The sequence below is a fragment of the Colletes latitarsis genome, chromosome 1 (assembly GCF_051014445.1).
Source record: "Colletes latitarsis isolate SP2378_abdomen chromosome 1, iyColLati1, whole genome shotgun sequence".
Taxonomy (NCBI): domain Eukaryota; kingdom Metazoa; phylum Arthropoda; class Insecta; order Hymenoptera; family Colletidae; genus Colletes; species Colletes latitarsis.
In genome coordinates this window covers 36,232,291-36,259,320 of record NC_135134.1, presented here as the reverse complement: position 1 = coordinate 36,259,320, position 27,030 = coordinate 36,232,291, and the positions used below count along the sequence as shown (strand labels likewise).

General features: G+C 30.2%; 3 protein-coding genes across 8 annotated transcripts; 2 read left to right on the top strand and 1 right to left on the bottom strand.

Moving 5' to 3' along the window:
- Positions 1–7,011: 7,011 nt before the first annotated feature.
- Positions 7,012–9,719, top strand: Mcm10 (minichromosome maintenance 10 homolog). Of its 2 annotated transcripts, none has more exons than XM_076770314.1 (2): positions 7,012–7,191; positions 7,300–9,719. In XM_076770314.1, exon 2 carries the CDS (start codon positions 7,309–7,311, stop codon positions 9,424–9,426), a length of 2,118 nt encoding a protein of 705 aa, XP_076626429.1. In that variant the 5' UTR covers positions 7,012–7,191; positions 7,300–7,308; the 3' UTR covers positions 9,427–9,719. The 2 variants fall into 2 exon arrangements, with proteins under 2 accessions (XP_076626429.1, XP_076626336.1); XM_076770221.1 differs by having other exon boundaries at positions 7,012–7,227.
- Positions 9,720–9,820: 101 nt separating this feature from the next.
- On the bottom strand, positions 9,821–21,230 carry Erf1 (eukaryotic release factor 1). Of its 5 annotated transcripts, none has more exons than XR_013080106.1 (12): positions 21,022–21,230; positions 20,663–20,877; positions 20,153–20,328; positions 19,851–19,978; positions 19,609–19,759; positions 19,304–19,494; positions 19,087–19,216; positions 18,746–18,966; positions 18,516–18,663; positions 17,472–17,582; positions 15,203–17,404; positions 9,821–13,761 (listed from the first exon to the last, which is right to left on the bottom strand). XR_013080106.1 is itself a non-coding variant. In XM_076770573.1 (12 exons), exons 2-10 carry the CDS (start codon positions 20,746–20,748, stop codon positions 17,503–17,505), a joined length of 1,311 nt encoding a protein of 436 aa, XP_076626688.1. In that variant the 5' UTR covers positions 20,749–20,877; positions 21,022–21,230; the 3' UTR covers positions 9,821–13,761; positions 15,203–15,219; positions 17,472–17,502. The 5 variants fall into 5 exon arrangements, 3 of the variants coding, with proteins under 3 accessions (XP_076626688.1, XP_076626800.1, XP_076626557.1); XM_076770573.1 differs by having other exon boundaries at positions 15,203–15,219; XR_013080105.1 differs by lacking the exons at positions 15,203–17,404; positions 17,472–17,582 and having other exon boundaries at positions 9,821–10,671; positions 10,732–13,761; positions 21,022–21,228.
- Positions 21,231–22,483: 1,253 nt separating this feature from the next.
- On the top strand, positions 22,484–27,028 carry LOC143341017 (protein SERAC1). Its single transcript, XM_076763524.1, has 15 exons — positions 22,484–23,010; positions 23,081–23,208; positions 23,287–23,487; positions 23,552–23,679; positions 23,759–23,869; positions 23,960–24,095; positions 24,411–24,554; positions 24,625–24,882; positions 25,014–25,209; positions 25,279–25,443; positions 25,523–25,650; positions 25,747–25,899; positions 25,973–26,119; positions 26,207–26,273; positions 26,345–27,028. Exons 1-15 carry the CDS (start codon positions 22,940–22,942, stop codon positions 26,460–26,462), a joined length of 2,151 nt encoding a protein of 716 aa, XP_076619639.1. The 5' UTR covers positions 22,484–22,939; the 3' UTR covers positions 26,463–27,028.
- The last annotated feature ends 2 nt before the right edge of the window (positions 27,029–27,030 follow it).

The following is a 27,030-nucleotide window of genomic DNA, read 5'->3' as shown; positions in this document are numbered from 1 at the left end:
TCAGGAGTTGAAAACAATTATTTATCATAACTGTTTTCAACTTCTGAAATATTATAGAAATAATATTAGAAACGTTAATTTGTAATATTTGTCAAAAATGTTTGACAAATAGTTATTTAGATGCACGTTACAAACGAACAGTATCGTATTGCAATCCGCATTTTATGTACGCTCAAAAGAATACCACATTTTACGGCCTTGTAGACTCCTATACCCCCTTACACAGAAACAATTTTCCTTTACGAAGGAAATTCTCGCATGGGAGCGAATTAGGTCGGCAGCTATAGTAAATAATAACGGATGCGTGGTGTAACTTCGATAGACAGTAAGGGGTAGCGAAGAGAATGTTTTATTGATGGGTTATAGGTCGAATTTATGGAAGGTACCACGGCAACAAGTAGTGCAACACTATACATTCACCCCCGAGTTATTGGAAAGAGTATAACCGTTACAATTATTATAAAAATTGATTTCTTTAATACGTATGTAACGATTCAGTGAATTAAACTAAAATTTGTGCAGTGAATAAAATGATTTTAAGATACGTGTTAGTTTTTTGTATTTCTCTAACATGCGTGCTCTAAAATGTTCATCGACAAAAATTAATTAACAGGGTGTTCGACCACCCCTGGGAAAAATTTTAATGGGGGATTCTAGAGGCCAAAATAAGACGAAAATCAAGAATACCAATTTATTGATGGAAGCTTCGTTAAAAAGTTATTAACAATTAAATTCAAAAATTTCAAATCGTTCTGGAAAAATTATTTTCGGTTACGGGGGTCAATTACAATCATTTTTGGTTATTATATATACCCCCGAAATCCTACGCACTTTCGAGAAAAAAATTCCTTACCGAAAATCTAATTAGGTGCCTAAATTTTTCGACAAAAAAAAATTTCAAATTGTTCTAAAAAAATTATTTTCGGTTGCGGGGGTCAAGTACAATCATTTTTGGTGAATAGACATACCCCCGAAATCCTACCCACTTTCTAGAAAAAAATTCGAGAAGGTGTGAAATTTTTCGACGGAAAAAAAAAATTTCAAATCGTTTTGGAAAAATTATTTTCGGTCACGGGGGTCAATTACAATCATTTTTGGTGAATACACATACCTCCGAAATCCTATCCACTTTCGAGAAAAAAAATCAGTAATGGCGGAACTTTAAACGTTAATAACTTTTTAACAAAGCCTCCATCAACAAATTGGTATTCTTGATTTTCGTCTTATTTTGGCCTCTAGAATCTCCCATTAAAATTTTTCCCAAGGGTGGCCGAACACCTTATATAAAACTACCTAACTGTAGGTACGCCACTGCTCCAAACGGCGCGATATATTAAATTTTTACCTACATACTACATTTATGATATTATTGAGTAAATTGTAGTACTGGAAATAAAATGGAAATTATATTCTCTTTAAAACGCAAGTTTATCTTGTGGTGCACCTCCCGGACTCGCCACCAGAGGGGGCGCTCTCTCACAAGCGCTCAACCAACACTTCCATTCCTATATAAACACTCCTTAACCAACTATCCAATATCCAGGCGGCTAAGGCAGATCCTGCTAGGATTGCCTTACTGATGATGAGTCCCCTAGCAGGCCCAGAACGAAAACATAAAGCCGCTTACAATCTGTAGAAAAATTAAATGTAGTAAAATTGAACTAATAAAACAATATTTGCCCACATCACAATGAAGAAACAAAATTTCTCTCACGGATGAATTTTCACCCATGGTACCCATTATGGGTTAAAAATAGCTCTAATACAAAAGTTACTTTGTTTATGAAGTAGAACAATTTTGAGAGGGGAGGTTAAATAAATTCAGAAAACAAAATGGTTGGCTACCTATAATTTCAGAGTACCTTAATACGCACAGCTGGTCCCGGTCAGGCGGTTTCCAAGAAAACAGTTGCAAAAGCTATATTACAATCATATTCGTCCGTCGACCGAATGGGTAGGTATTAAAAGATCGTTTTCATGCCAGTAGATAAAAGAAAGAGATTACTGTTAAGTGAGCGAGCAAATTTGATGCACCATTTGAACCAGTGCTTATGTACAGTCCCTGGCTTTTGAATTAGAACCGCTCGAATAAATTATTTTTAAAAACAGTCTTAAAACTATTATTAATTTCGTTACGTTACCGCATTATTAAAAGTATATACAGAATAACGAACACTTATTGAATTTCATACATTAATACATATTTCATAAATGTTGGATCTTGTGTTTCGCCGTTTCGTGTCTCATGTTTGTTAAAATAAGAATGTCGAAACATTTTATGCAACTTCAAAAGTATAAATACAAAGATATCGCAATTAAATACAGCTACTCCTATAAGTGGATGCTTACGTAAAGAATGTGAAGTGACTTGCAAGTTATGATCACTGCGGCGTAAAAGTTAAAAGAATATACATACACATGTTCGAGAAATCTTTAAATTCAGACATAGAACTTTGCGTTGAAATAATAAGACGAATGGCGTTTGAAAAAAGCGTAGAGAATTCATTGTTAGTGAATAAATAGTTCATTCAGTATCATATTTAGCAGAATTAATAGATGAAGAAAATAATATTAATGTTCGTTGTTTTAAAGAGTCCACAAATATTAAAATTCGAAATACGATCGTGTCATATAAATAGCAAAACTTATAGATGTTACGTAGATCATGTACCAGATTCGCTAGGCTATTCAGGAATGAAAGTGTAAACATTAAACAAGTAGCAATAATACCTTTCAAAAATTGTAAAGCCTTCAGAAATACTTACAAGTATTAATAAAATATGCCACACTGAATAACAAGTGATCCCAATTATCGATAAAGAGAGCGACAACGATTAAGGTCTTCACACACAATTTCTCTTGCGATAGATAATTGATAAGAATCAGTTTTAATTTGTTGAATTTATCTATTAAATAATGCATATTAAATAAAGAATGTAAACAAATTCAAAATTAACCAAATTGAAAAATTAAAAATTTTAATGAGGGATTCTAGAAGCCAAAATAAGACGAAAATCAAGAATACCAATTTGTTGATGGAGGCTTTGTTACAAAGTTATTAACGTTTAAAGTTCCGCCCGTACTGAATTTTTTTCTCAAAAATGCGCAGGATTTCGGGGGTATGTCTATTCACCAAAAATGATTGTAATTGAGCCCCGCAACCGAAAATAATTTTTCCAGAACGATTTGAAATTTTTTTTTCATCAAAAAAGGTACCTAATTAAATTTTCGGTAAGGAATTTTTTTCTCGAAAGAGCGTAGGATTTCAGGGGTATGTGTAATGATAAAAAGTGATTGTAATTGACCCCCGCATCCAAATATAATTTTTCCAGGACGATTTGAAATATTTTAATTTCGTCGAAAAATTTCACACCTTCTCGAATTTTTTTCTAGAAAGTGGGTAGGAATTCGAGGGTGTGTCTATCCACCAAAAATGATTGTAATTGACCCCCGCAACCGAAAATAATTTTTTCAGAACGATTTGAAGTTTTTGAATTTAATTGGTAATAACTTTTTAACAAAGCCTCAATCAAGAAATTTATATTCTTGATTTTCGTCTTATTTTGACCTCTAGTATCTCCTATTAAAATTTTTCCCTGGGGTAGCCGAACACCCTGTATACTCGATGATCCATGATTGCTTCGTTGTAAAATCAGCATTTTTCAGCATTTTCACGCGTTTTTTATTCTTTGTAACTTAGATTTTCAAGCGAAAAATCTGAAAAAATTACATAAAATCTATCGCGGCAGTTAAAATACTTCTGATTATTTTCAAAATTTTTCTTAGAATAGGATGAGTGAAATTGGTCAAAAACGTGATTTTTTATTTTTCCCCTTTAATCCCCCTCAAGTCGAGATACAAAGTTGAAACTTAGTACAAATTGGTTTTATTTATTTGGTTTAGGCTATACCCTTTCATGAATACGTACTATACCTTGCACGATATTTAAAAAATATTCCTCCACTTTTACTGATTTCGATATTATCAAAAATGTTACGTCGCTCTCCAAACAATTATTCGATGAATTACGATTGTCAAAAATTAATTTCGTTCCTCGCGAGTAAAAGTATTGAAATTAAAATATAATGAAAAATCAACCATTTATAACGAATATGCAAAATTGAATAAACATCGACGATACATTAAAGCAATCAATAATGTGTGCTGACAGATTGGTAAAGAAATAGTGACTTCGATATTCCGCGATAGGATATAATAAAAAGCATTTTAAATAAATTCTAAGTAAATTCTAAATAAGTTTTAAGTACTATTTTAATCTCTAATGTCATACAAAAATGTAACATAAAATAAATAGCATCCTTTGCAGCACGGAATCCTTTGTAGAAATATTTCTGTGCAAGATTCAAAATATTTTATGAAATGTTTCTGAGATCTTACCGAGAGACCTACTTCTGTTCGCTCTATGCAAATTGCAACGTTTCCACAATATTTCATATAGTATTGCTGAAGAATTACAGAAACGTTGCAAGAAGATTTTCAAAATATTCTTCAAATATATACATTTGTATTATTCTTGAAAATACACGATCACGTTCTTGACCATTCTCAAGAATTTTCTTTAAATTATGGAGTATAAAAATAAAAAATCAATACTACGTTGTGCAATAGGAACATAAACAAGCATGGTTATTAATATTATTATTAATATAATAAAATGATATATGTTACTTCTGATCAGTCTATTTGTATATGAAGTATACGTTAATTTAATTTGTATTATAATTATATATACATGTGTATATATTTCAAATATAAATAAACTGATCAAAAACACTATAAATATACATATAACGTATATAATGTATGCTATTAATATACAGGATGTTCGACTACCTTTGGGAAAAATTTTAATGGGAGATTCTGGTGCCAAAATAAGACGAAAATCAAAAATATAAATTTCTTGACTGAGGCTTCATTAAAAAATTATTAAAAAATTAAAATCATTCTGGAAAAATTATTTTTGGTTGTGGGGCTCAATTACAATCATTTTTGGTGAATACACATATCCCTGAAATCCTACCTACTTTCGTAAAAAAAATTCAAGTAGATACTGAAATTTTTAGACGAAATTAAAAAATTTCAAATCATGCTAAAAAAATTATATCTAGTTACAGGCGTTAATTACAAGCATTTTTGGTGAAGAGACATACCCCGAAATCCTACGCACTTTCGAGAAAAAAAAAAATCAAATGTGAGACAAGAAACGCTTCCCTGAAATTACATGAGAATCTTTAAAATGTTCATAACTCTTGAACGGATTGGTGAATTTTAATTTTTCAAAATGCAATCAACGCGTATTTTGGTGAAGAATATGTAAAAATTCTTACAATATTGAAAAAGTTGTTCCTTGACACCGTAAAATGAGAAAAACCCCCTAAAAATGGTCCAATTTTCAAACAGCCATAACTTCTACAATAGTGAATATATTTCAATGAAACTTTTTTCTATAGTAGAACTCATGGGTACCTACAAAAAAGTATTAGACAACTTTTCTGTAGAGCGTCAAACAAATTTATTAAAAATGAAAAACAATTTTTTAAGAAAAATCGACAGAAGTAGGTGCTGAAATTTTTCGACAAAAAGAAAATTTTCAAATCGTTCTGGAAAAATTATTTTCTGTTGAGGGGGTCAATTACAATAATTTTTGGTGAATACATATACCTCCGAAATCCTTCGCATTTTCGAGAAAAAAATTCAGTAAGGGCGAAACTTTAAACGTTAATAACTTTTTAACGAAGCCTCCATCAACAAATTGGTATTCTTGATTTTCGTCTTATTTTGGCCTCTAGAATGTCCCATTAAAATTTTTCCCAGGATTGGCTGAACACCCTGTACACTTTGAAACAGGACCGTCCCTAATGAGGGTGCAAAAGGTGCCCACGCATTTGAACGACAAGGACGACCGCAAAGTGTTTCCTATATGTAAAATTTTGACGAATAAAAATAACAACCAAAACTTCCTTGATGATTATTAACTATTTAAATAAACAGGATTCAGTAAAATTAATTTGATATCTAATCTTAATAACATTACTTGTATACAAAAATATTTATTGGATTAGATTTGATGTTTATCAACTATGCATAATAACTATGGAAAGTTATGTATGCACAAAATTCCACGTACCATCTTCGTAAATTCAAAAAAGGAATAAGAAATGTGTCGCGTATCCATCTATACGGAACTTTTGGTACTGCGTACAACTCCGCAGAAATAATTCCGACGTACGTTAGCTCGACTGCAACGTTTGAAATAAATATTTTATAAACCGATCGATTTTCGCGCAACGAATTACTAAAAGCAATCTCCGCACTAGAGAAATCGCTCACCGATATTGAATAAAACTCGACTCTCGATTACGTGCAGTTAACGAACATTTATGTTGACACTGTAAACTCGATGTATTGTTGCGAAGTATTATTTAGAAAAACGAAATTTGGCATTTAAAAATTACTTCGACGATTCTTCTGCAACACATATTTCAAAATAATACTTTAATACTTCGATAATATACAGATATTATCAATATCCTTTTTTCCTTTTCTCAATGTAATTGATTAATTACAAAATATTTTACATAAAATCATTTATATCAGACTCATACCAAACTCCAATATTAATATTCTATTGTTATCAAAAAAAAGTTAATTTCTTTCCAGATATTCGAAAGTATTAAGTCATTATTCAAATTAATTATTACCTTGTGAAGTACAAATACGTAGTACTATTGTTTCCTAATGTACAAATATTAGTTCACGTGTTAATAAATTACTGGGTGTTTCCTTCTATTGGTTAACCAGTGTAAACTATGTATTAACCAGATTCCAAATCATTAACGGAACTATACTTATTAAAATGAGAATAATATCGATCTTTTCCACTGAAACATAAATTTCGATATTTATCGTATATTACACTTGTCTGTAAATATGCAGCAAATCGAAAGCGAGGTTTACAAATGTATTAATGGAAATACGGCTTGCTTTCTTATTAAGAAACGGCGGGAAAAATGGCTAAAAGTATACCGAAATCGGTGGTCACCAGTGTCAAATGTGATATCAGTAACCTAGTGTTTATTAATGGTAAAGGAAATAACATGTTGAGTTAATTGACAAAATTAATAAAAGTATAACTTTTATTGACGATCAATATAGTTGTTTATGTGACGAGTATAAATTAATTTGTGTAATCTTGAATAACAAAAGGTAATAAATTACTTAACATAATAAAGATTAGTATAATTTGTAAAAGTTTTACAATATGCAATTTGATTTCAGGTATTTGAAATGGATAATGACAGTGATTCTGACGTAGGTGATATTTTGAATGACCTTTTAGCTAATAATGATACAGAGGAAACTGAAGAAAATGAAGTATTACCACCAAAACAAGCCCTGAAGGAATTGAATTTTAATTTCTTAGATAGTACACCTGAACTAATCGATGAAACCAAACAAATTAAGCAGAAAGAGAAGAGTGAAATTTATGATGACACTCTTGATTCTTCAGACGATGAAGATAAACGTTGTTTCGAAGAACAAATATATTCCAATTATGGCCGTGATGTGAAATCCTTATTGAAGAAGGATTCTTCTAATATATATGAAGATAAACCCCTATCTCGCGAAACAAGTAGTAAAACGTTTGATTTTAGCGCCACAAAACAGAGTACAAATGTAAATGCAACAACTAATAATAGTCTTACGCAGAAAGATGTTTACAGTGATCCATTCTTTGGATTAAGAATCGTTACTCCAACAGTGTCTTCCGTAGAATTGAAAGCACGTATGAATGGTAAAATACCAGTATCGGTATCAAAAATTAAAGTTCATATTAACACAGGAAAAACAGATAGCGATTGGGTAATTGCAGGTGTACTAATAAATAAATCTCTTCCAAAAACTTCTCAAAAAGGTAGTATGTATAGCATATGGAAAATAAGCGATCTATCTGAAAATGTAAGTACAGTGTGCCTTTTCATGTTCGGTAGTGCATATAAAATGTTTTGGAAAACTACTGTTGGAACTGTAGTAGGCATTCTTAATCCCAATATCCTAGAATCTAAAGAATCTTCTGACTTAGCTACATTATCTGTTACTAATCCTCAAAGAATCATGATTCTTGGTAAATCTAAAGATATGGGACAATGTAAATCGACGAGAAAGAATGGCGATCGTTGTACCAATATTATAAATACTGGTCGTTGTGAATTTTGTGTGTATCATGTTCAGAAAGAATATAAGAAGTGCTCTCGAAGAGCTGAACTTCAATCGTTTAGTAATACACAGAAATTTTCAACGCAAATATCAAAGAACAAATCTCAACAACGAAAACCACTTAATAATAATTGGCCAGAATTTAATGGTGTACTCGCTGTAAGAAGTAAACAATTGGAAGAAAAAGATGCCAAACGTTTAGCATTACTTTCAGGTTGTCAAAAGATTGAAAATACAATAGGTACAAAATTGATGAACGAAAGGAAGTTACCTGAACAACAAATGAAAAAAAACTTTGAACAGATGCACAAATCGAGGGGTTGGAAAGCTGCTGTATTGTCTCAATCATCTGAAAAAAAAGATGTACCTTTATCGTCTGCATTATTGAAATCATATGCCTGCAAACAAAATGATGTAGAGAACAAAAATTTAAATATGCTTTCTTCTTCGCCTTCGAGTCCTCGTTTAGGTGTTGGTTGCCTTAAAGGAACCATCGATTTATCAGCACCAATCACTAAAAAACAAGTTAACACAGTTAAAAGTAATGCAATTAAATGGGTTCAAGAAAACGGAAAAATTAAACCTAAGGATCCTAACAAAGTACGGTTGAATAAGGAAGAAAAGATGGAAAAAGGTAAAAAACGAATTAGGGAATCAGAGATTTGCGTGGAACAAGTAACAAAAAAACCAAATCTCTTATCAGACAAATTTCAAGAACTGATGCAAGCTAAATCTGCTCACACTGATCTTATTGAAAAATCTTATGAGAAGGAGAAGGAAAAATATTTCAATAAGTTAGAAATGAAAGAAAAAATGGAAGAGAAGATGTTGACCACTTATAAAGTCTCTTGCAAAGCCGTTAAATGTTTAGTTTGTAAGTATACATCATTTTCTGCTTCTGACATGTGTAAAGAGCAGAAACATCCATTGCGTGTCACCGATGCAATGAAAAGATTCTTTAAATGCGGAGATTGTGGAAATAGAACAGTAAGTTTAGACAGAATACCTTCGCATAGTTGTATAAAATGCGGCAGTTCAAATTGGACAAGAGCTGCAATGATGGATGAAAGAAAAACAAATATCCTTGTTAACCCATTATCTATACGTGGAGATGAGGAATCCCATCTAGGATCAGTGACTAAAGATGCCAGTCTTAATCTTTTAGTACCAGATAAAGACGATAAATAAAATAATGTTATAAATAGTAAATTCAAATTTATAAAATACTGTAAATAAAACTAATTTTTTCTAAAATTTTATATATATATATATATACTAGATTTTTATATTGTATCTTACAAGCATAAGTAACTCCATATATTTGATTTTATTGTCCCTAATATCAATAGTGTCCAATTTATGATATATACAAATATAAAAAAATCATGACGATGAAACTATAACGTGTGCGTGTGTGTGTGTGTATGTTTGTTCGTATGTGTATGTACTTCAATATTACAAGATTAAAATTATTTTTAAAGTAGTTGAAGATATAAATACATTCAACCCTTTTCATCCAAATGTACATAGTAAGTAAAAGTATCTAGATACAACCAGGTATATAAAAATGGTATAAAATATATCCCGCTGTATACTCCTTTTTATTGTACTATGCCAATATTTTCTTTTTTCCCATACGACTGCAGTTTGTCAGTAGATTGAAAAAAGTAATTTCTCTATTCAACAGCACCTTATTGTGTAGGCAAACATGTCTTACCAATAATTTAAAATTTCATGCTTTTTCACTAATTTACATAACTGAAATTTACGTATATTTATAAAAAGGGAAGCATTAATGAAATCGTAAATGTTAAGAGATGTTATAATCGGAACCCGGAAATATCTCTAATCACCAAACCATCACGGGGCAAGTGTACTGAATATTGTTTTTCTATATTCTATCACTATCGCTACTTATTAAAGTATTATTGTATATGTTTGACATTTCTGTTTATTTATTCTGAAAATGCCCCGCGAAAATATATGTTATCGTGACATTTCCGGGCTCTAATAGCAACTTATTTGCATGAGAAACATAGATTGTATTTTCACTTATTATTCATTTTTCTTCATATACTATTCTACTCAAATTCTCATTAGACTTTGATATTAACGATACGTTAATTCTTCTTGTATAAATTTTGAGTAATGCCTATGTGAAAAAAGGGAGATTAGAAATAATGGTTAATCGTCAAGCAATTACCTAGTATTGTTAATGAAATGCAGATACATTTTATCGTTTTATACTTCTGCGTCATTTAAAAAAAAATTTAACCCAAATATTATTTTTATAATCTCGCGTTTCTAAAAAAAAGGAAACAGTACACATTATCATGCATATTGAAATTATTACAGAAATAAAAATAAGCGCAAAATTTGATATACAGGATATAAAAAATGTTTTGCAGTGGCTATCATAAGTGGATTCTACACCTCAACCTTCCGCCAGGCGCGCCAAAAACCTTTCTCCCTGTGATCAGATCAGCTTCGGACCTTTTTCTATTTCTCATTTGAAAGTTTTTCTATCTATTTGACCCAAAAGTTAAGATTTCATAATAGCAACGCCGCGTCTACCGGAGGGTTAAATTGATGGATATCAATTAAAAAAAATTTCTTGCAAAATTTGTCGTATTATACTTATCGCAAAAACCAAACTTATCAAAATAACTATAGGTCGAAGTTTAATTGTTTTAATAATTATTGAATAATTAAATGTAAACATTCACGCTTACGCGTGTGAGTCTTTATAAATTTTTAAAAATGTTTATCTTCTATATCTTGCTCGAAATCAAGAAATGTATCAATTTTCATTAATGTTTCATATACTAATCATTACTTTGCAAACACATTTGTAATCTGGACTTTATTTTGTTAAGAATTCGTTGGTCAAGGTCTAAAATATTCTGTAATCGATATAACACGTCATTTATATGCGCTTTTAATCGTTGAATATACCATTTTTGTTGGCCCGATCTAACAAATCTTTTACCGTACTCTAAAGACAAAAATCTAAGAAATCTACAGACGTCATCTCACAGATAACAATATTCCTCAATTTTTAACGAAACAGTAACTTTGAGACACGTGATTCTATTGATAAGTTTATATCTTATAAAGAATAGAGAACAATACGTATAAAGCAAAATTTAAACTTGAATTTCGAGGTTGTAAGAAGTTTTTTAAAGATATCTCCACCGATCTAAAGGTGTAAAATCTACGTATGATAATTGCGATGAAACACTTTTTTACACTGTGTGCATTTATAAATTAACGATTTAAAAATAAAGGCAATTATATAGATCAATTAATAATATGTATTCTTCCAAGGTAATAACTTGTATCTTTATAATAAGAATGTATTTCATATAAACTATTCGCGTGTTGCTGCTTTGTAATCATATAAATCATTATTTCAATATCCCTCTTTATCACTTCACAAAACATTTTTAATAGATTGTGTATTAAGGTACGGCCAACACCCAATCTTTAACGTGAAATCCATAACTCTACATATTCTCGTGGTCACCTCGGTGAAAACGAGTTAAATCTTTAGGATGTCGCACAAGTGTACTATACGCACATAATACATATAAAATATGAGGTATTAAATCCGTACTTTGAGAAATTTGATTAAGCAAAATCTTATAACGATTACATCTTTGTATTGCCTTGTCAGATATAAAGTAACTTTTGAAAGGAACAAACATATTTAACTAGTGCAATACACGAGAATAAGATTGCCAAAAAATGATAAATTTGTTAGCATATTATACAACTATGCTTGTAGAAGAGATCATAGGCAAGCCATAATCTAAGTACGTCATTGATTCGTTTAAATGAGATGTATGGACGACGTCTCTTTTGCTTTCATGCGCTCCACCGCACGCTCGCTTCCTCATTTTTACTCTCACCTTAAAAGAGTAAAAGAAGATTACAAAGATTACACGGCTTTTCCTAGTCTCTCTCTAATGTTTATCGTGTTCTTACAGAACTAGGACTTGCATACTTAAAACAAACTTCTGCCTTGCAGAAGAAATAATCGCACCGACATAGTAATAAATAATTAGCTAGATACCTATTGAAAAAAGGTTTACATATAAAAATTTAAAGAAACATTAAGCCGGCATGTAACACATCAGTGTCTTGAAGACAATACACAGATACAATACTTTTAAACCATCATTCGGAATTCGTTGTGCACATACCATAAGCCAGATCATCTTTTATTGAACGTTCTATTTTGATGAAGTTTTCATAAAGCTTTACCCCCTGCATCACATACTGTATAATAGTATAAATAACCTAATTATACTATTAATTAACAATACATTATTTTCACCAAAAGATTTCACAACATTCACAAGAACCTTCGTTTACTATACAGCGATATTTCATAAAAGATACTTCACCAAAATTGCACGTTTCATTCTTCTCACATTTATACATACATATTATTGTTTATTACAAAGGCATATGAATAAGCAAGTTGAATTAACAATGTTAAAATAATTTTGTAATATTTTTTTTTTAAATTACTGCCACTTAAATATTGCAGAAGATACGTCTTTACTAATGGAGTGCACCGTTGTGACAATCAAAGAGATATCTCGATACACATGCGAAGCATTTGTTATATACAATCCTGAGTGTACAAAATATAAGAGTCGAAAGTCAGCGAAGTTAATACAGATTACGAAAATCATTTCTTATGTTTATATGTGTATCACTCGATGAGACGGAAAGGTTTTATTTTCCCGGGATATTACGCGACCTTAACTTATGTCTAAGGCAACAGTGCCATTAAAAATTTAAGTCTATGTACAAAACTCTTCATTATTCATATGAATTTAGTAATTGGTATAGAATGCACGATACGCAACTTCATGTTTATGATAATCAGTTTATTACAACTTATTCGTGATTGTGTCTGAACAAAAATAACGCTACATCCTCGTGTTGTTAGAGTACTTCTTTTTATCATAAATTCACGATGAGATGATAAATATCAATTTGATACAAAATTATGATGTCTCAAATTTATGTACTGTACAAACGTATGCAACTCTGCAGCGCGTGTAAATTATTTAAATAAATCCATGTGAATAATTCAAGAATATAATTGTAATATAAGGTAATGTTGTGTGAGATAGGCAGGTATCAAGCTGGCTTAATTAAGTGTCACAGTCTTCGAGTTGCCTCTTTTCTTCATGGACATGTATTACTTATTAGCGCGCCACATGTTGTGCTTCTCACTTTTGTGTATCGATTGCAAATTGTTTGAATGAACTCTAATGAATAATTTCATGATGTATGTGTGTTGCATCATATGATAATTTTATAATCACGTCCTTCTATGTGCCTCTCTTGAATACGATGCAAGGAGAAACATAGGTATATGTTTTCCTCTGAAGCTAAAAGAACTGTCTGTTGAGTCACGAATTTAATAGTCATCCAGATCAAAACTATCAACTTCAACGTCTTCCAACTGCATACTCTGAAAGTCCACTTTGTACCGCAATATACCTGTAAAATACATATTTCGAAATACTACTTTAGTAGATACGAATTCGATCGATATACATTACTATGACGAGTGAACAAAAATAAACGAAATTATCTTTTTAATATATTATAAATGATACTATATTAAAGAAAGTTTTGTGAACTAGTTATTCAAATAGAATGTATGATTAATTATCTGTATAAATATAATCATAAATAGCATTGATATGATAATTATTAATCATGCATAACATATTGCTTACAGTGTTTTTCAATTGTTAAAAAAATACAGGGTGTTCGGTCACCCATGGGAACAATTTTAATGGGAATTTCTAGAAGCCAAGATAAGACGAAAATCAAGAATATCAATTTCTTGATTGAGGCTTCACTAAAAAATGATTAAAAAATTTCAAATCATTCTGAAACAATTATTTTTGATTACGGGGCTCAATTACAATTATTTTTGGTGAATAGACCTACCCCCGAAATCCTACCCACTTTTGAGAAAAAAATTCGAGTAGGTGCCTAAATTTTTCGACGAAAAAGAAATTTTTCAAAACGTTCTAAAAAAATTATTTTTGGTTGCGGGGATCAATTACAATTATTTTTGGTGAATACACATACCCCCGAAATCCTACCCACTTTCTAGAAAAAAAATTCAATGCGGGCGGAACTTTAAACGTTAATAACTTTTTAACGAAGCCTCCAACAACAAATTAGTATTCTTGATTTTCGTCTTATTTTGGCCTCTAGAATCTCCCATTAAAATTTTTCCCAAGGGTGGCCGAACACTCTGTATAACAATTTTAATATTTAGTGCATGTTTAAAAACATGATTGGTCGAATTAGAATTGAATAATAATTTATTTAGTGTGTTTTATGAAAAACACTGTTATTGCAATAATTATATAATGCAATTAAATAGAATTTAGAGACTGCTATTATAACATAAAAGTGATACATAGGAACATAATGATATTACAAGAGTAAGTGAATGTTATACATGTAATGAATATCATATTTTAAAAATTGTAATTAAAGGAATGTATAATACTTTATCGCTACAAAAAATATTCCGCAAAACAAGCAATAAACTCTATTATGTATATAAAGACAATTGCTACAGCAAAAAATGATACATGTATAAGTCAAAAGTACACTATAATATAATACTGTATAAATAGATAAATAATTGTCAATATTTTTGAAAATACAATATATTACATCCTCTTATTAAAATAGTGAAATTTCTAAATATTAGCAGTCTTACTAATAAAGAAAACAATAGAGAAAGAGGAAGTTCTATATTAGAAAACATAATGGTTCTTTAATACAATGTATAACATTCTAAAGCAAAAATAACATGTTTAATGTTAGAGGAATGCAATAGTAGGGTTTAATAAAGACTCAAGTTCACTGCTTCTTCTTGTTTCACTAAATTAGTAGAAAGCAATTACTATACCTTTCCCAATATGCAAGCTAATAGAAACAAATCATCAATTAGTACTTATGCTTGATCAAATACACTAACTACTTAACAAAGCCTGGCTATTTATTACATAAACAATGCTCATTTAATTGTTTTCATATCCATCAGCAAAGTTTTCTGCTTATTATTTTTATTATAGAAATTAATATTTAGCTTTTTCGATATTATTTTGTTAGTAATATTACTTATTGTAATACAGTAATGTCTTATTAATATTTTCAGAAAATATGAGACTATGTCGTTTCTCTTTGATGATGAAATTACTATTTGCCTATTGCATAACATGCAGCAAGCAATATACATGATTATATCTTTAAATAAGCAGTAGGCATTCACATATAAAAACATATTAGTATGGTGCTTAATCGTAAAAGTTTTGCTTTTGTTTTAGATAAAATATTGTTAAAATTGTATTTATATTATTTCTATAAATTTAATTTGAAAATATATATCCACAATAATATCTGTATCTTAAATAATTACTTAAAAATTGATAATTTGATTATACAATGTGTAATTCATATGTATCAAATATTGAAGACAAAGTAAACATTTATTTATCTAATGTATAGTAAAATTTCAAAGATATATTAAACAGTTACGTGATGGACTTGCTGAAACAATATGTCAATATTACACTCATATGGAATATTGGACAGAAACACAGAAAAATGTAAATTAAAACATGTAAAAGAAATCACTTAATATTCAAAGTATAATATTAAAATAATACTCGTGAAGTACATAGTATTAAAATACTGTTCTGCACGAAACATAGACAAAACTGTTCTGCACGAAACATGGACAAAAGCCTTGCATGCAAACGATATAAATTTCCTAGGTATATCTACTGCAGAATAAAATAAGAAATAGTGGTTTCAGTATTATGTCGAAAATCAAATATATATATATACGTATTTTTCACACATACTGTATAATTTTGTTAAATTTGTTTGAAAAGTTATTTGTATATTAAATACTATCAGGAGCTACATGTTTCTATAAAACGAATTTCTTATAAATCGTTGTTCTTCGTACTAAAGCATTATCATAACTATAAATGTTTATTATCATACCACTAGTACATCATATGTCTATAATTTTATAAGGCATAAAAATTATTTACACTAATTTAAACTTTTCGTAATAATGTCTTGGAAACAAAATTCTTGGAAAAATGCTAGTTTGTGTAAACAAATGATTAAAAATATGTATGAATAATCCGTGTTGTAATTGATTTTAAATGTGTAAATATGCAACAAAACTAAGAATAAGATGCATTTTGTAGAAATAAAGATAACTGTGTTTATAGAACTAAGCAGTACTAATTTTTTTTATTATAGTGATCATTGTGTATTGTGTCTACGACTCGATTTTAATCGCTAACAATGTAATGTATAATCACTAAGTAGTAAGAACAAATCTAGTAATGTTCAAGACATAAAAATTACATATTGAAATACTTTAACTCACCATTTTTAAATACAAATATCCATATCTCATATATATACAAGATTTTCTTTATTTTTGTACCACCAAGAAAAAAAAGAAGACAGCAAAGTTTCCAGGCTTTTTATTTGTGAAAATAAACATTATACCTCGGAATTTTGAACTAAAAATATCTATATTCACATTCAAACTCATCAGAAGAGACATATATATATATAATATATTCTACAGATCTGCACAGAAGTATCGAACTATACTATTCAGTGAGAAACCCAACAGAAGAAACTGCAAATATTTTGGACAAATTTATCGGGTAGTTCTTAAGTATACGTTGAATGCATTTGTTTTGTTGTTCATATCATAAAACTTCAATGATTCAACAAAGAAGTCTTATCATAATTCATAATAACGTTACAATATAATGAAGTAATCATAATTACAAGATAAAAAATAATCTCTTCATGATGAGTACATTATTTGTGTTATGAGGTGATATAATATATTATATCTGTATTTAGAATAGAAACACTCGTAAAGATAGAATTTAACATATTATGATTAGTTAAATTACTAATGGTTAATTACACCTAGCGTATAAAGGTTTAGTATTCTACTAATTTTCACTGAATAATACATACAATAATATTATATATGAACATTTTATTCATTTTTTTATATAATATGCTAATAAGAAAGTTATAAATGCCTTGATAAATTTGTCCAGTTCTGAAAGTAATATGTTCTATGATACACGAAATATAAACGAATGCACTCAAGACAGAGAAAGAGCTACCTGGTCAACTTTGAGTATTTCACAGATGAAATTAGTAATCATCGAGGTCAACATCATCAAGAGGCTCATCAGCCTGCAGTGACTGGAAATCAACTTTGTAGCGGAGGATTCCTATGCATCAAGATATACTCCATAATTAATAATAATGTTTCTAACCGTTTTTTAATACCATTTACTTTTCACATACATATATATATATGCGAGCTCATGTAATATCTTGAGAAAGACCTTTCTTGATACTTCTATACCACACTCTCATTTAAGTTTTCATATGAATTACGATTTTACTTTAAATATCTTTCACAAATAAAAAACTAGTCCAAAAAGATCCCCAATTCTGAGTTACACTTTAAGAAAAGTTAAAATTTTCCTTAGGTATACAAAACTATTAAACTTATACATTTTACTATTACAAGAAACATCTGCGAAGTGTACGACACCGATTTTGATGAAGAACTGCTACTAGTTTGTAGAGCAGTAAAAATTAAAAAATAAATATTTTTTTATCTACGGTAATTTGAGCTTAAGAAATGTAATTATTCTCTAAAGTTTCACCCCTTCGATACTATCTTGATGATTGTTGTTACAAAAATGTTCGTAACTTTGAAAATGAAGGTGATAAAAATAATGTTTTATTAAACATTTGTATTAGTGCGTGTAACCTGTTATTTTTCGTTAAAAACTATATAGTATTTGTTTAAAAAGCTTTTCCGTATCTCAAATAATTATAAAGAATCACAAAAGACAGCATCAATGGGGTGAAACTGAAGAGTAATTAATCTCTTAAATATAAGTTACTATAGCTAAAAAAATGAAGTGTCTCTTACTTTTAGCTACTTTATAAACTACTAAAGTTTCATCCAAATCGTCTTTCGGTACTTCGCGAATGTTTCTTGTTAGTCACTAGCTATTCAAAATGGAATCAGCCGCTTTTCTGTTAGTACACACATTGAGTAGACGAATACAAATCATCGTTTCACATGTATATTACTGTCAGTCGAGTTAAAGTTAAGACCACCAAAACCAAGTAAAAAGTGAACTTACCTCCAATACCGCCGAAACCTCTTACAAATTGAGAACCTTCTTGGGATTTATCTGTAATAATTTCCAGGGTGGCACCAAAGTTTTTGTAATTGTTTGCAAGCCATTCAAGTAGAGGCTGACATTCTACGAGTTCCAATTCTACTCCGCTCTAAATATAATTCAGAAGTGTCAATATTACTTGTTCATAGTTTACAAGTAATACTTTCAAATATTAAATATAATCAACGCACCTCTTTGTCAGTAAAATGAGTTTTGTCTTTCTCTTGTTCCGGTGTTAGGTGTAAAACTTTCTCCTCTGCGTTTGTATGGTTCTTTAAAACGTATCGTTGAATATCTAAGTTTTCCCAACAAATAAGGGTTTCCACACTACCTAACTCTAGAGCTCTTAATGTATCTTCTACGCCAAAACAATATTTTCCCGTATCTTGTGAGATTTCGTCGAAATAACGACCTAAATAAAACAGCACGTTACTTAGTTTTGAAATAATTTTAACTTTTTCTATCTTCTTTCATAAAATCATAATTACACAAATTTTTCAGAAATTACATAGCTATACATATATACACTCACCAATTAATTTCTTTTCCTGAATGAATTTTACATTTTGTAAAGATTCAGCCGCTAGTTCAATAGCCTGATTAAAACCATTTTCTCCACCATACGAAACATCTACCAACTTTATAACTTTTGCTTGCAATCTCTAAAAAAAAATAAAATAAAATAGTATTATATTATATAACTAAAATATATACTTATGTGATCATAATAATTATTATATTTAACTTACTGGATCAAACATGTCAGATTGACTAAGTTCTGTTTTAAAATCGGCACTACCAGCTAAAATTAAACCAGCAATATTAGGTTTATCGTTACTAATATACAACTGAGTAGCTACTTCTGCAACTTTTCGAACATAATTGTGCCGTTTTTCCATACGTAATCGAGCAAAACGGAGAGCCGATTGTCCACCTCTGCCTAAAATTAAATTTGGTAAGGTAATAAAATATTTTGAAATAAATATGTGTCTAATAAAGCCATCTTTGCTGTTCTTTCCATACTACTCAAGTATTTCAATAATTATTTATGTACCATGCTTCTTTGGAAGATCTACAGTAAATTTATGTAGGACTTCACGAGTATTTCCTTGAAGTGTACCAAACAGTGCACCATTACCATCCATAACTATAAAACCAAATTTGTTATCATCAGCAAGCAATGCCGTGAGTGCTTCAGTGTGAAACTAAAAAATATTTATATGCATATTAAAATTTACGTTAATGCGCTTAGTCTAGATAAAAATGTTGTCTACAAAACAATAAATAACAAAGTACCTTATTATCACAAAGATAGAGAGAAGTATTAATAGGTTTAAAAGGTTCAAAGTCGATGTTGACCTTCTTTTCTTTTCCTTCTTCCGTTACAATGGTACCACAATATATTACCAGGCCATTTGGAGGCACTAAAATAAATAATGTATATTTCATATAAAGACTATAGTATAATTGTATTTTAAAAGATAGTAAGAATGTGAAACAAAACGTCATGAATTACAAAATTTGCTTAACATTTGCATAACTTTTAACACAAGGAATTTGATTAAATAAAGTTAGAACAATAAGAAAAATTAAATTACCTTTAGTATATAATTTTAGCCTATGTTGTACAGATGTGATTGCACCCAAAACTGATAGTCTATTTACACGAGATTTAATATTTGATGCAGTTCCAAACTCATCCGCTAACATTTTGCTTACTCTTGATATTTGATCCTTTGGAGGAATAATTAGCGAAATCATGCTAGTCCCATTTCTGCAAAGAAAGATATTCATATATTTAATGCTGTTTAATATGTAAGCAATTTGCTTATATAAGATTGTATTAGTATCGCAGCAAGAAAATCATGACTTTTGCGGTACAATACACAAATTCAATGACAAATCATAAATGCCACAATACATTTGTTGGAATCTGAAATATTTATGAACATTTTCTCCTTTTTGAGTCACGTGCAATTCATTTTTGCAAAGCGAGACGAAAGTCCGTTACTTCCTACTTACCGCATACTCTTTAAAACATATGTGCGTATAGAAAATCGAACAGCTGATAACAAGAGGCGCGGCAACGTTAATTTCGACCTACTTACCCTCTAGCCATTTCGAGACTTTTTATGAGTTTCTTGATCTTCCAGATCTCGACATTGCGGTCGGCGGAAGTCTCCTCGTTGGACATTGCTGCGCCGTGTGTCGCGTGGTCGCGGTTTACGGGTTCCTACCAAATTAAATTTTTACCACCAACTGGGCCGTAGACTGGGAAAGGTGGTCCACGTCGATGTGAGAGGCCGGATCTACGAATTTTTCTCTGAAATGAACGATCAATCCATTTATCGATGAATCTGCTTCGATCCAGTTTATACCGGATTATGTCAGAAAGAACGTGTTCGGCAGAAAATTCCCGTTCTGTTCCAATGAAACGTAACTCCCGTGTATATCACCTTTCACTCACTTTAGGATCTGTAATGTTGATGTTTGCCACAAGCGTTACTTTTTAAATACGATTTTTGTGACACAGCGGGTACCACGCGAAAGTGAACCTCGGTATGCACACGTCGGCCATGCGATGGCACAGCGAAACGTCAGTACTTCGGTGGACGTACTGTACGGTACAAAATGGGAAGCAAAAAGACCGAAAATTTCGTGCGCGAGCAGCGCCTCGAGGCCGCTTGTCGTATACGGGCGCAGCCGCGTTTGCATTGGCTGTTCACAGCCACTTTCCATTGCTTAATGCAGTGTTTCTCAAACCTTCTCTGCCCGTGAAACCTTTTAATAAGGGGATAAAAAACTATCTTGTTGGGCACCCGTATTTTTTACGACTTAGTATTTACAGTTATACGTAGATTTATTTATTGTCTTATTGGTTGCGAATATTTTATACGCTACCCTAGTATTTCTTAAATTTCTTCTTTTAACAGCCCCCTTTAATGTAAAGATACTTTTAGCGAACTCTTTGAGGAAGAATTACACTAATGAAATAAAATTTAATGGTTTCATTTTCTTCGGTGAATAGTATCAAAATATTCTTACTATTTGTTTTCATATAAAAATTCATTATAAACAAAAAATCCAATCAAATTTCCAGTCTTTGATTCTTTTAATAGAAATAAAATGAAAATTATTAAATATGCTACAGATCAATGTATTGTAAATAAAACTATATAAAATATTAGTCAAACATAAATCTAATGAGATAGAGGATGCTATTTCTTAGAAATTAAGTTAGGGATGTTAAGTGTATATGTCTGAAAAGTATCGTTCTTCCACGAGAAGGCACAGCGTGTTTAAATCCTCACTCTTGCTACAGTCCGCTGATTGGCTGTCACCGATCTTCGTCACCGTTTTCGACCAATGCCTGTGAGTCAACGGACTGCAACAGGAGTGGGGATGCAAACACGTTGTGTCTTCTCGTGGAAGCACGGTATGTAATAATCTCAGATTCAGTTTCACGTTTAATCTGTTTTTGTATTTGAATTTTAATAAAACTAAAAAAACTAGCAAGGAAAAGACTTCATATAAAAATTTATAAAACTTCATGTTGATTTTGTCTGTTTCCAAACACTGTAATCGAGTCGTTCTTCGACTGATCCAAGTATCAAAGTTTTTTTACTTTCTTGGTCCTTTTCGGATATTTTTACCATTGACGGCAAAAAGCAGTTTAACGAATGTTTTTAATAATAATAAAATATTACAGGAAGCATTTTTTAATTTCACTATATGATGTTCTTGTTTTTTATTGAGAGTCTGTGGACTCAACATTAACAAGTTCGTGGACCTTCAAGACTTTATAGCTACAGTTTGAGAAATACTGGCTTAATGCTTTGTTTGCAATAATGTGAAAATTCACACGTAGTGTCTATATACATATTTCTTTTATATCCATAGAATTTTTTAGTATAATGCCTAATACTCTATAACTGATTTATTTATCGAAAATTTGCGCGTCCATTGTATAAGTTGTGAACGATTGAATAAATACAAAGGTGTACCTATAAAAAAATTTGTAAATGTAAATTTAAATGGAAATCTAACTTACTAAACAAAAATTTAATTAATCGAAATATTTCTTCACGTAGGAAAACATATTATTAAATTATATTACTAAACAATATTTATATTTTTTTCTTTTAAATAACATGGTCACACATCTTTATAGTATTGAACGTTCATGACAAAACTTTTCGCGAGTATTGAAAAAAGTTTGAACATTTGAAGAACATTGAAGAATATCAATGGTCGTTAGTTATAACTGCAAATAAAAAATACATTTAATTTAATATAAACGTATTTTTAAATATCCTTCAAGGAATCAATTTTATGCAAATATATTGTTTTTTGCGATACTATAGAATCTTTTTTTGTCTTGTAAAATGGGAATACACACTCATAAAAAATATATATATTATTTAAAATCATCTGGAATTTGTATTGTCGTAATGGGGTTAGTTACTGTATTAATTAACATAATAATTTCAATTGACTTACAATACTAACCTATATTTTTTATGTAGAAGTTGCTGGTTTCTGTATCAATTACGACAAACGTCACAAGTTTTACGTTCTAGTGTGCCTACTAATGTCTTGAATCTGGAACAATCCCGTGCGCAATACATTTATATTGACAATCCCAGATTTAAAGGTATTATTAAGTACAGTTACATTTGAGTTTTGGTAGCTTCTAATAGGTCTTTAAGATTGTTGATCATTATAATTTCAGATGTATTTATGTTTCGAAAGAGTAGAAATTTACAATCATCCATTGCGGAGGAATCTCCTTCTTTCAGTCATATTATAATGAAATGGTGGAAGTCGTTAAACCGTAATGTGGCATATAAATTATTGTATATGTCGCAGCATGGTAACAAACCTGAACGCTTGAAAGCTATCTATACATTAAACTCCTTAAAATATCTAAAAGGTATTTTCTTATTCCTTATGCAATAACAGTTCTGGAGAATATATTTTAAATCTAAATATTACAGATTGGCATTACCAACATATTGCTCAAATGTTAGATGCCAAAACGGCAGTGACCTTAGCAAGAATGCCAAATGTGGATTTAAGGTTTTTCCTAAAGCCGCCATATCACTTTGTACAACATAAATTATATGTATGTACAATAGAGTTTTACAATATTTTTACATTTATCTAAGGACAATGTATGCAATGAATACTTATATTCTTTCTAGGATGTGATAGAAAAAGTACATTATTTCCTACTCTATTTGAACACATTATGTCAAAATACACATCCATGTCTAATCCAATTTCTTAATAAGAAATTCAAAGATTCGCATCGTGTAAGTATGCATTGCTTAAACATTCGAATGCCCTAATGTATAAATTATTTTGTAAGAACTGTAATTATCTGTAAAGTATAAAACAAACAGGATGGTTTGATATTCGATTACGATTTAACAAGCATAGGATTGGCTGTTGCTCCGGTTGTAATATGGGATCAGGAATTATTACAGAATTGTCTTCAAGCATTGTGTCATCATTCTTGTCTTGAGCAATACAGTAAAGGTACAGTAATTAAACTGGACATCTACGTCTGATTTTTAACCCTTTGCACTCTACTAACATCGCTATGGTGGCAAACATAATACATACCATAGCTCAATTTAAGTTTCATTTGTGATAACACAAATTGAATTTAGGAAATATACGAATAAAATTTAAATTATAGACATTTATACATTTTTGTGGAAAAAAGAATATTTTTTTATTTTTAGAAGTCACACCACAAAATTGCAATTGGTATTGTTAGTTGTTCATATTAATAAAGACTCTCAGAGTGCAAAGAATTAATATTTTCACATAATTACTTTTTATTTTCAGACATTGTAGATGCTGGTGGTCTTTCAATTCTTATGATAATAAAGCAAATTTTTAACGACAATATTAACGTGTATATATTACTCGCAAAAATAATTTCTAACATTTCGCTTCATTCTGAATATTTACAAGAGATTTTTCAAGCAGGTAAATAAATTGCAGTTTTGTTACTATTGAAATATTATGTTTTACTGGAACATTATTCTTTGACTATAAGGATGGATTGGCACATTGGTAGAATGGTCTCATAGTTCCGATATACGATTATCAGCACCCGCAAGTCGCGCATTAGCAAATTTAGATACAGATGAAAATGATCATGTGAAATATCCAAGACGTATTTACCTCCTCCACCCTCTACACAAGACTAAAACAAATACAAAGTTAGATGTTGTTTTTCTACATGGACTTCTTGGTGGTATATTTGTAACATGGAGACAAAGAGATACAGATACAGTTGGATCTGTGGTTGTAGGTTTGTTAGTATTGTAATTAATAAAATATTTAATCAGTCAATTAACTGAATTATAATGCTTAAATTTAATAAGCATGAAATATGAGATGTAGTAAGTTCAAAAGTAATTTCAATAACGATGTCTTTTATAGATCCCTATATGATGGAAAATGGAACTGATACTCTTTCGAGCGTAATAGGTGAACAATCACAGGAATTTCTGAGAGATTTAGCTTATGATTTGAGAAAGCATGAATGGGATAGACTAGGACAAGATTTTGAAATAGTTCTAGATGATTGTCCTCAAAATATTAATGACAGAGCATGTGGACCATATTTTTGTAAAGGGTAGAACGTTGTTACGAGTAACTTGTTTTATTAAAAAATTTCAATGTTTTTAGAAATTCAATATTTTAGGGATGATGATTGCATAAAGAATAGTGATCGTTACAGAAAGTGTAGAACACAGTGTTGGCCTAAAGATTGGTTACCCGAAGATGTACCATCTGTTCGAATTATTGGAGTAAATTATGATACAAATTTGTCGATGTGGACTCCTTCGTGCCCCATAGAAAGCAGAATGTGAGTACTAAAATATAATTCTGTTATAATTACTCAAGATTCACGTATTCAAAATTTATGCATACTCTGTATTTCTTAGAACCACTATGAGTGAAAGAAGTACAGAATATACTGAAAAGTTAATAACTGCGGGTATTGGAACACGATCAACAATATGGGTATGTCACTCGATGGGTGGTTTATTAGTAAAAAAGATGCTTATCGATGGTTGGTTAATTTTATCGTCTTTTGATCTTATTAAATATTGCTTCATAAATTATTTATGTTGTAATTAAATTTGATGCACAATTATTTTCCGTATAGAATGGAAAAATGGCGATAAAAATAATATATGTAAAAATACTCGCGGCATAATATTTTATAGTACACCTCATCGAGGTTCTCGTGTAGCAGTTTTGACACAAACGACACAAATGCTGGTGTGGCCATCAATCGAAGTACAAGAACTTCGCGAAGGTATATGAGAATTTCTAGAATATAGTTTCTAAATTTGTTTTAAATATATGTTGAGCGATACTATTCTGTGTAGAGTCACCACACTTATTGAAGTTACATGAAGAATTTCTGAATATGTTGAAGGAGTATCCCATGGAAATCGTTAGTTTTTGCGAAACAAAACCTACACTATTGACTGCATTCAAAGTTCCATTTCAATTCGTTACTTCTAATTCAGCAGGTATGATTTCAAAGATTATATTAATATTAATCTGTTTGACGTATCATCAGTTTTCCAATAAACAAATATTTTAATACATATTTTTAGATCCTGGAGTGGGTGAATACTATGAAATTGCGCAAGATCACTTATCAATATGTAAACCATCAAGCAGGTACTAATTTATTTAAATTTTGAGTTTATTTAGAACTTCAGAATTGTAAATTGTATTTTCATTTTTTATAGACACTCCTTCTTATATCAAAAACTTTTGAGTGTATTGAAACATCACGTAACTCCATACGAGAAAACGAAAGTCTCTCCAATTATGGAATTACTATTGTTGCCAAGTAAATTTTTTTAATCATGTATATGTTTATATGTTCCTGTACATACATGATTGTGAATATATACATGATATCTATATAATTTTTTATTATCGAAAGTTCTATTTTTATACATATAATTAAGTATCTTGAAAACGAAGTAAAGTTGTAAGTAAAGGAAACAAATGGGTACAATAAATTCTTTCTTTTTTTAATTATTAATAATCATAATTCCAATTCAGAATGAACATGTCTATATTACAAAAATATTACGTATTTTTAAATACTTACTTTACACCACTGATTATTTATTTCTTTGACTAGAATAAACAAAATTTCCATGATAAAATCGGTATAAATAATTGAATCGTTCGATAACAATTTTCTGGAGTAAAATATAAGATACTGTTTGCTCAATATTAGATAACAACTATACAAAATACTATACATAAGTGTAGTAAATCCTAAGATAAAAATAATGTAAGATGAACGATTGTTTTGTAATATGATATTTTTTCATTGTTTAAGCACAATATACATGTCAGTGTGGTAGATTCCTACGTCGTACTTACTTAAGGCACTGAATAAATTAAATAAAAGTGGAGT

Bases quoted from the DNA above. Each gene is read 5' to 3' on its own strand.
- Mcm10 (XM_076770314.1), top strand. From the start codon at position 7,309: ATGGATAATGACAGTGATTCTGACGTAGGTGATATTTTGAATGACCTT.
- Erf1 (XM_076770442.1), bottom strand. From the start codon at position 20,748: ATGTCCAACGAGGAGACTTCCGCCGACCGCAATGTCGAGATCTGGAAG. The intron at 19,979-20,152 runs GTAATTTAATTT...TATTTATTTTAG, and splicing joins GCTAAAATTATATACTAAAG to TGCCTCCAAATGGCCTGGTA. The intron at 13,762-18,515 runs GTAAGTTCACTT...TGTATTTTACAG, and splicing joins AGGTTTCGGCGGTATTGGAG to GTATATTGCGGTACAAAGTG.
- LOC143341017 (XM_076763524.1), top strand. From the start codon at position 22,940: ATGGGAATACACACTCATAAAAAATATATATATTATTTAAAATCATCT. The intron at 23,680-23,758 runs GTATGTACAATA...TATTCTTTCTAG, and splicing joins TTGTACAACATAAATTATAT to GATGTGATAGAAAAAGTACA. The intron at 26,120-26,206 runs GTATGATTTCAA...ACATATTTTTAG, and splicing joins CGTTACTTCTAATTCAGCAG to ATCCTGGAGTGGGTGAATAC.